The sequence below is a fragment of the Neolamprologus brichardi genome, chromosome 18 (genome assembly GCF_056152115.1).
Source record: "Neolamprologus brichardi isolate AB-2024 chromosome 18, ASM5615211v1, whole genome shotgun sequence".
Lineage (NCBI taxonomy): Eukaryota > Metazoa > Chordata > Actinopteri > Cichliformes > Cichlidae > Neolamprologus > Neolamprologus brichardi.
Window position 1 is genome coordinate 1977501 of NC_142121.1, and position 10313 is coordinate 1987813.

General features: G+C 40.7%; 1 protein-coding gene across 1 annotated transcript in view; it reads right to left on the reverse strand.

Moving 5' to 3' along the window:
• The window catches only part of LOC148097253 (uncharacterized), a 10711-nt gene extending 7117 nt beyond the window's left edge, over nt 1–3594 (reverse strand). Inside the window, exon 1 of the mRNA XM_087832383.1 lies at nt 3495–3594. Within this exon, the coding sequence (XP_087688509.1) occupies nt 3495–3594 (100 nt within the window). The remainder of the gene's footprint in view (nt 1–3494) is intronic.
• Nucleotides 3595–10313: the final 6719 nt, after the last annotated feature.

Below are 10313 nucleotides of genomic sequence, written 5' to 3' on the forward strand. Positions count from 1 at the left end.
AGTATTTGGTCACCTCAAACAAGGAAAATCCCTGGCTCTCACAGACTTGTAACGTCTTCTGTAAGAAGCGTTTCTGTCCCCCCACTCGTTACCTGTATGAATGGCACCTGTTTGACCTCATCATCTGTATAAAAGACACCTGTCCACAGCCTCAACCAGTCAGACTCCAAACTCCGCCATGGCCAAGACCAAAGAGCTTTCGAAGGACACCAGGAAAAGAATTGTAGACCTGCACCAGGCTGGGAAGAGTGAATCTACAATAGGCAAGCAGCTTGGTGTGAAAAAATCAACTGTGGGAGCAATCATCAGAAAATGGAAGACATACAAGACCACTGATAATCTCCCTCGAACTGGGGCTCCACGCAAGATCTCATCCCGTGGGGTCAAAATGATCATGAGAACGGTGAGCAAAGATCCCAGAACCACACGGGGGGACCTGGTGAATGACCTGCAGAGAGCTGGGACCAAAGTAACAAAGGTCACCATCAGTAACACACTACAACGGCAGGGAATCAAATCCCGCAGTGCCAGACGTGTTCCGCTGCTGAAGCCAGTGCATGTCCAGGCCCGTCTGAAGTTTGCCAGAGAGCACATGGATGATACAGCAGAGGATTGGGAGAATGTCATGTGGTCAGATGAAACCAAAGTAGAACTTTTTGGTATAAACTCAACTCGTCGTGTTTGGAGGAAGAAGAATACTGAGTTGCATCCCAAGAACACCATACCTACTGTGAAGCATGGGGGTGGAAACATCATGCTATGGGGCTGTTTTTCTGCCAAGGGGACAGGACGACTGATCCGTGTTAAGGACAGAATGAATTGGGCCAAGTATCGTGAGATTTTGAGCCAAAACCTCCTTCCATCAGTGAGAACTTTGAAGATGAAACGAGGCTGGGTCTTCCAACATGACAATGATCCAAAACACACCGCCCGGGCAACAAAGGAGTGGCTCCGTAAGAAGCATTTGAAAGTCCTGGAGTGGCCTAGCCAGTCTCCAGACCTCAACCCCATAGAAAATCTGTGGCGGGAGTTGAAAGTCCGTGTTGTTCGGCGACAGCCCCAAAACATCACTGCTCTTGAGAAGATCTGCATGGAGGAATGGGCCAAAATACCAGCTACTGTGTGTGCAAACCTGGTAAAGACCTATAGTAAACGTTTGACCTCTGTTATTGCCAACAAAGGTTATGTTACAAAGTATTGAGTTGTATTTTTGTTATTGACCAAATACTTATTTTCCACCCTGATTTACGAATAAATTCTTTACAAATCCTACCATGTGAATTCATGGATTTTTTTTTCACATTCTGTCTCTCACAGTTGAAGTGTACCTCTGGTGCAAATTACTGACCTCTGTCATCATTTTAAGTGGGGGAACTTGCACAATCGGTGGCTGACTAAATACTTTTTTGCCCCACTGTATGTGTATGTATACATATATGTGTATGTATGTATACATACATACACACACATACACAGCGCCCCCCGCTTATCCTTTTCAGGGTCGCGGGGGGCGCTGGAGCCTATCCCAGCTGTCATAGGGCGAGAGGCGGGGTACACCCTGGACAGGTCGCCAGTCTGTCGCAGGGCCAACACACAGGGACAGACAACCACTTGCACTCACATTCACACCTAATGGCAATTTGGATTTTCCAATTAACCTATCCCCACAAGCTGCATGTCTTTGGACGGTGGGAGGAAGCCGGAGTACCCGGAAAGAACCCACGCAAACACGGGGAGAACATGCAAACTCCACACAGAAAGACCCCGGCCTGATGTTGGAATTGAACTCAGGACCTTCTTGCTGTGCGGCAACAGTGCTAACCACCGTGCCACCGTGCTGCCCCAGCACATATATGTGTATGTATACATACATACACATATATGTGTATGTATGTATACATACACATATATGTGTATGTATGTATGTCACGATCCTGGGTCATAAGACCCAGTGTTTTGAGTTTAGTTTATTTGGATGTTTATATGAAGCGCCTTGAGGCGACTTTTGTTGTGATTTGGCGCTATATAAATAAAATTGAATTGAATTGAATTGAATTATATGATTAAGCTCATGAGTTTTTCTAGTTCTTTGTTATTAGATTCCCCTTGTGTCTTCCAACCCCTGTTAAGTCTCCCCTGCTCTTCATGTGTTTCATGTCTGTGTCTTACGTTGTCAAGTTCTGGTTGTCATGTCTGCGTCTCATCATGTTTCCTATTTTATTTTGAAGAGATCTTGTGTTTTTATATTATGGATTATGTTTTGAGTCCTTCGTTGTACTGTTTCTTGTTTCCCTAGATTTCAGTTATGGTTATCATAGGTTTAGTTCTTTGGCTTTGTAATATGGCTTCCCTGTGTTCAATGTTGTGTCTACTGTGACCATTTTGTACCATGTTTCTGGTCCCTATGTTCTGTCCTCTCAGTTGCTGTTAAGTTTGCATGTTTAGAGTTCAGTCAGTGTGTTTCCTGTTTTACTTTGAAGGTCCATGTCTCATGTGAGTGTTTCTAGTTTTGCTTCCCTTGTCTCGTCCAGCCTGATTACTCCCTGCTGTGCTCTCCTTCTGTGTCTCATTCCCTCGTTATCCCTCTGTGTATTTAAGCCCTGTGTTGCTCTTTGTCAGTGTCGTAGTCTCCCTCATGACTGTGTTTCCCTGTGTGTTAGTTATCCATGTCCCAGTTTAGTTTAGTTATATTTTTCGTGCCCTTCTGCAATAAAGCAGCTTTTTGAGTTTAATTCCTGTGTGGTGAGTTTTGCGTTTGGGTCCTTCTCCTGCCTGGACACAGCCGATACATGACTGTGTGTGTGCACATACACATGTCCAACTTTACTGATTTAAAATCATGTTTACAGCCTGCTATAAAAAAAAGTTTGGTCCCTGTGGATAGAGTCTCCCTTCAAAACAACTGCAGGGTAATTATTCTGTATCATGTATCTGATACTGGAGTTAGGGGCGTGGCTACTTTTACTGGCAGAAAGGCTGGAGTGATGGGAACCTGTTTGGGCTCATGTCTGCTGCTTCAGCTTATGGTCTTTATGGTCTACAGTGACCCCTTGTGGACATTGTTAAATACTGCTGTGTTGAGTAAATGATGTGTTGTGATTGTTTCTTAGTTATCTTTGACTCTACTAATTAAAGAATTGCCTGTTTCTGTTTCCAGAAAACCATGCTCATAGTCACACATACCGTATCTTCTACAACTGTAAGGTCACGTATGGCTGCACTGCATTTGGATTAAGCCTGGCAAGCTCTGATGTAACCAATTCTTCTGTGGAACTTAAATAAAGACAATTAACTGAACTCCTGGACTGCTGCCGTCATCAGCAGAAGACTTAGGCCAGACTTGTATACCCAGCAGTTCCAGTATATATGTATATGTGTAGATAGATAGATAGATAGATAGATAGATAGATAGATAGATAGATATTCTACAATCGACTGGCTTTAAAAAATGAAAGTTTGTGATGCATCAAGAATCTTTACATGTGAATTCTTACCAGGGACGAGCGCGTCACTGCGACAGTCGTAAAGCATCCCGACGCTGAAAGGCCGACCGAGCGCTGCCACCTCCATCGCACCGCCTGACGTACAGTCCATCCTTCAGTCTAACCTGGAAAACATAGTAAAAGTTTGAGGATGTTTTTCTGGTTCTTCTGCTGTCCAGCTGTTTGTTTTTATACCATTACTATAACTGACAACATCTGGAATAGTTCCACCTGGCACCTCCTGGGTGAGACAGCGACAGTGTAGTAGGTTGTAAAATGTTGCACGTTCAGTTTTATGGAAACAAACTGTTTCTGTTTATAACTGTCAATAACACCTCTTATACATTTACATACTAAGATAAAACCTTATTACATCAGTAGATGGTGATCCTGCACAGCTGTGGATCCACTGGAAAGCAAACAGCTGCAGGTTCAGGCATTAAAACTCTTTGTTGATTAATTAAACTAAATTAATTGTATAATTAATTATAAATAAATAAATTTATATACAAAACCAAAAACAGTAGGACCTTCCACGTGTTAGAGAACAACAATAACCACTATGGACACACAGGAATCTGTGAGAAAAAAACATCAAAGTTATTCATGTTGCTGTGTTTGTATTTAAGGACTGTTGATTAAACGTTATGTGTGTTATAAAATATTGTTGAATTAATTCTTAAACATATTTTAGTTCTTACTGAGTTTTAACTGCTTTAGAAAATTAATTCTTATAAGATTTCCACCTTTTAGCTTTCGGATTCTCTCAGCCTTTGACGTAATTATTAAAAATTATTTCAAAGTAACACTGTCAGGTTACAGGTGGTGCCCATGTGTACTGTTGTTTGTAACCTAAGGAACTTGGAAAGAAAAGCGTCTGGACTTCTTTAAGTTGCTTGAAGACGTTTCACCTCTAATCCAATCCAATTTTATTTATAAAGCACTTTAAAATACCAGGCACAGGAACAAAGTGCTGTGCAGAAAATAAGTTAAAACAATAGAATAACAGAAAACAGCAAAATAAATAAATAAAACACATAAAACATAAAATTAAAACAGCCCTATATTAAAACAAAAACAAGATAAAACAGCATCGAATCACCTAAAAACAACTAAAATAAAAAATAAAAATAAAAAAACAACATCTCACGTGGTGTCAAAGGTCAGGGTAAAGAGGTGGGTTTTCAAGAGTGACTTAAAAACAGATAAAGAACTGGCCTGTTTGATCTCTAAAGGAAGCTCGTTCCACAGTTTTGGAGCTGCTACAGCAAAAGCACGATCACGAAGTTTACGCCCAGTCCTGGGTACATGCAGGAGCAGCCGATCAGCTGACCTGAGAGAGCGGGTGGGTGTATGAGGCTGTAGCAGCTCAGAGAGATAAGATGGGGCGAGGCCATGGAGAGCTTTAAAAGTAAATAAAAGAATTTTAAAATGAATCCTAAAAGAAATGGGCAGCCAGTGAAGTGAAGCTAAAACAGGGGAAATGTGCTCAAACTTTTGAGTGCCAGTTAAAAGACGAGCTGCTCTAACCTGAGAAGCTTCTTCAGTTCTAAGGTCAAATGGTGGGGAGTCCCAGATTTAAACCCAGTGGGAGTTTCCCCCCAAAGAGGGACAAAGGACCCCCTGATGATCCTCTACCTAATCACATGAGCCAAGGTGTGAAACTGGGTGTGGGTCCCAATCAGACAGGGTTTCGGGTGAGCTCACTGTGAAACCTGGCTCCACCTTATCATGTGATTTCCTGAGGTCAGATGGCCCAGGATGTGAGTGGGCATTAAGGCGTCTGGGAAGGATCTCAAAACTGGATTATAGATGGCAGAGAGTTGGTGTCGTAAACCACCGCCTCTGTTCAAAGATGGTCGCTCACAGTGGACATAGATGCTTCTTTCACTCCTCTTTCAAACCATCTGTCCTCTCTGTCCAAAATGTGAACATTGGCATCCTCGAAAGAGTGACCTTTGACCTTTAGATGCAGATGGACTGCTGAGTCTTGTCCTGTGGAGGTGGCTCTTCTGTGTTGTGCCATGCGCTTGTGAAGTGGCTGTTTGGTCTCTCCAATGTAGAGGTCTGGGCATTCCTCGCTGCACTGTACAGCATCGGTCCCCAACCTTTTTTGCGTCACGGACCGGTTTAATGTCAGACAATATTTTCACGGACCGGCAGGTGTCACGGATAAATACAACAAAATAAAATGATATGACCAAGACAAAAACTGTGGTATTTTGTAAATATAATATTACACACGAATTCACTGTGTAATTGTGTAACTTTATTAGCAGCATCCTCCTGATAAAGGTATCGCACATAAACAAGTAGTATTGCCTTATTGTCCACATCTGTAGACTCATCAACCTGCAAAGCGTACCATGGTGATGTATTAATTTTCTCCAACAACTCTGTCTCAATGTGCTATTTCATCAATGCGACGAGTAACAGTGCTAGCCGACAGAGGCACCTGTGCTATCCTTTCAGCCGCCACCTCCCCAAAAAGTTCACAGCAAATGTCTTTAGTGGCAGGAAGGATCAATTCTTCACCAATAGTGAATGACTTTTTAGCCTTAGCAATACGGTTAGCCACCAAGTATGATGCTCTCAGTGCACCTGTATTTGTTGTTGTGGAGGCCCTCAGTAATTGCTTCTGTCCCTGTTGTTCCTGCTTTTTTCTTTCAAAATACTCCAAAGGCTTGTTTTTTAATGTTGGGTGCTTGGTCTCCAAGTGACGAAGCAGTTTTGAAGGCTTCATTGCCTCATTGGAGAGCCGGTCGCCGCATATTATGCAGAGCGGGCTTGGTGCGTGGGAATCGCCTGTCGTGATAAATCCATATTTCAAGTAGGTATTTTGGTATTGTCTGTTAAATGCAGCTTTCTTTTTCTTAGTGGTTGTCACACACTCTTCTTCTGTCTCCTCACTGGGCCTTTTTCCCTTTGCAAAGAAACCCTCCAAAGACATCTGTTTTTTACTCATTTTGCTAGCTTGTAGGTTTAATATTAGCTACTAATGTATCTTGACGCATGTCAAGATACATTAGTAATAATAGTAATCTTATTAGTATTAATAGTAATCTTTCTGTGAGGAGCTCGGGGCATTTCTGCTCCAAATTCACAGAGTAGCTGATCACTCTGCATTCCTTCACATCTGTTATGATCCAGTCCCATTTCATGAGGTTGCACAATGTTCCAGATCATTTCCCAAGAACCTTATTTGAAGAACTTAATTTGACTGTCTCAGCAACAGAGGATAACTGGAGATGTGTACATTAATATAAATAAAGCTAAAGAAAAATGAACAGGTAGCCTACAGAAAACATGTCCTCCACCAGTAATTATCACATTATTACGTTCTTGTTTCTGCCTTGTTGCCGAACTATTACCACCTTACTACCGGGCTGCATTTCCATATTATTACCTGCAGTTTTTGGGCCCTTATAATACAATTACATAAATCTCAGTGTTATATTACTCAACTATAACTATGTTTGCTACCATGATTTTTTTTTAATATAGTTGTGAGTGGTAATAACATATAAATTGAAGAACACAGAGTAGATGCACATTTTGTAGTCCATCTTCTGTCACTGTAGTTTCTTCTTGTTTTTAAGTCCTTAAAAATCCTCCTTAATACCTTTCCTTGACCTTGTAATGTTTCCCACTGTGATGAAGAAAAAATGTTAAGGAGAAGGAGGTAAGAGGTCATTTTTGGACTATTCAAAGCGCGCTCTGACCACTCAACTATCATCTTTCCTGAGGAAATCTGACTGTTGGACCACACCCTGTAACATACTCTCTCTCTCCTCCCCAGCAGGCCGAAAGTGTTTCCCTCCCTGAATGAAGACAGACAGTCTGACTGAAATGCCTCTTTAACTGATCAACCTGGATCATTTAGCATTCATTATGATGACACACAGTGTACTCACAGCAGAGGTCGTCGATCCTCTGAAGTTGTTCTGTCGTCTGCCTCTTGGTCTCTGAGAGGAAACAACTCCAACCGCAAATGGTCTGATATCTGCGGCTTTAAACTCTGCTGCCCCCTTGTGGCACCAACACACTGCAGCTGCTGCTACTGATCATGACAGACAACATTCAAGTAATATTAACAAGCACATTAATTAAACATTACTGAACAGATTGGTGCACGAAGAGAAAAAAAAACATATTGAAATTCAACTTTCATCTTCAGGAAATGTTTTTTTAACACTCACAGTTTCACATCTATAAATCTGACCATAAATCTGTCAGAGGATGTCAGATAAGACCGTAGACCTGAAGAAGCCAGGAACGTTCTTCTAGACATCAGCAGGAAGCTCGGTGAGAAGGTGACAACTGTTGTGTGATTCTTTAGAAATGGAAGAAATATCAAACGACCATCAGTCGCTCTCGGTCTGGAGCTCCATGCTTGCCTCATGGGATGATGGTGATCATCAGAAACGTGGTTGTGATGGACAAACCCATGGCCACACTCTGAAGTCGTTGCCAGACAAAATGTGGTGGCCAGGGTTTGAAAGCATTAAATGCAACAGGGATAATTGGACTGCACCACCCCTTCCTGCTGAAGGGGGGGAATGTGTGTTTTCTTTAATGTAAAAACAAAGTAGTTGCCCTTAATTAAATATTTGAGTTTAGGGTTTAATGTTTTTGATTTTCTTCTTTGGTGTTTAGTTTATTATCAAACCAGACTGTACTGCATTGTTTTTTGTTTACAGTTGTGTTTTGTTTAGTTACCCCTCATGTGTCATAGTGGTCTGATCAGCCATTAGATAAACCCTTGTGTGTCATTTCATGTTTAGGTCAGTTATGTTTGTTTGGGCAGTCAGTTGGTTTGTTAAGTTGCGGTTTTACATGAGTTGAGTTTTGTTTCTTTTACCTATTTTATGAGCTCAACATTTATTACTTTTGTAAATATAATTTTTGGTTTAACCCTCTCGGGCTCAAATTAAGTTTTTGTTACTAATGCACAAAAGAATACCTGGAGTGGTACTTCTGAGTGAAAAAACTCATAAAATATGTATGTAGGGTAATCAGGTTGTTAGTTTTTACTTGTTGCAAATCTGCAACGCCTGCCTTGAGAGGGTTAAATGGCAACCCTATTTTTCAAATAATTTCTGTGACTCCTCCTGTTTTCAACTCGGTCCACCACACAAGTCCAAGCCAGCTAAGATCAGCAAGAACCCTGTTATCATGGTTCCGAAAAGGTAGATACTCCTCCTGTCCTAAATCGACCGTCCCGCCAGGCACATGACCCTCCAGTTCCTCCACCTGTCCATCATGTATGTGGCAGGGAATGTCCCTCCAGGATAGTCGGGCTCCCCCGACCTCAGGCTTCTCGTTGAGAAGAGGGTGTCAATTGGATTCAGGACCAGTTGATCAAATTATAATTATCAAAGCTGAAAATTTAAATAGTTAAAAGTTGAAATGTGAATAGTTGGTTTTTGTATTATATTATTTATTTATTACATTTTATGTGGAGTGAATAAATAAAAGTATATTTACGGTGGCCCCTACAGACAAAACACGTACAAACCTCAAAACACGTAAAAAACACAACAGAAGTGCTCCAGGATGCTAGGGGGCAGTGTTGAGCTTTTGTTACCTCGTGGCTACACAAGCCAGCAAGTACCAACGACCGGATTTGGTGTGTGGTAGTAACAGGTAAATGAACTTTTTTAAAAAATTATTATTATTTGAATATATATGAGTGCTTGTGTATACACAAACAATACACACATGCTTTCAATTGTGTAATTTAAGTGATCTAAGTAGCTGTTTTGGAAGTTCAGTTAACGCTAGAAATGTGTTTTGGAGTTTGTACGTGTTTTGTCTCAGGGGCCACCGCATATATTTATATATAAACATATATAAATAAAACCACTTTTTTTTACATTAGTAATTCCTTTTGTGCATAATTTTATATTATTGTTAATAATAAATTAATTAAAGCAACAAAACAACCTGAAGAGCCGGTTCGGAGCCGAAAGAGCCGGCTCTCTAAAAAGAGCCGGAAATCCCATCACTAGAATACAGAGCTCAGAACTGCCAGATTCAGTGATTCTAATAAAATAATGTGTAATGTAGTAAATGCACAGAGACTAAAGGAGCACAGCTTTACTGGAAACATTCGAGCTGGTTTCAGACGGCTGAAGTTCTTCATGCTGCCTCACTGTCAGACATTACTGAGGACTCTGCTGGAAGGGAGCGCCCTCTGCTGGGCTGCTGGCCGAACTACAAGCACTGTGTTAAGTTACTGAGTGTAAATTTAAAAACGAGTGGACAGGAAGTAAATCAAAATGAAGCTGTGAATGTGTAAATGACACCTGTGAGTTAGTAAAACTACGTTTGATAGCTGATAAACATTTACTGTGTTTTATGAAGCAACTAAATTACAGAAAAATCCAGAAAAATTACAGGAAAGTAAACAAAAAGTAAAATTATACTTTTTAAATAAAAGCATAAAAATCAACACATTAAAAACTCCATAAACATCAACATCAGGAGTCACTGAGAAAATAAACTTAATATTAGATCAAAGTTAAAGAATATAAAATATGCTGAAAACAAAAAGTAAAAGGTTGAACATTGTAAAGTCCACTCCAATAATCACACTTCTATGTTAAAGATAAATCAATTTTAAAATGAGATCTTATCAGGCAGCAAACAGTAAAAATGAGATTTTTTACATGTGTCGTTTGTCTTTATCGACTGAGTTCAAACTGATCTTGATCTTTTCTTTGTTCTTCTTTGTGATCACATGAATGTTCAGTGAAGGAGTTTCTCTCCTTCCTCTATTTTAGCCATGAGCTCTGCTTTTTCCTTCATGGACATCAGAGACCCAACTCG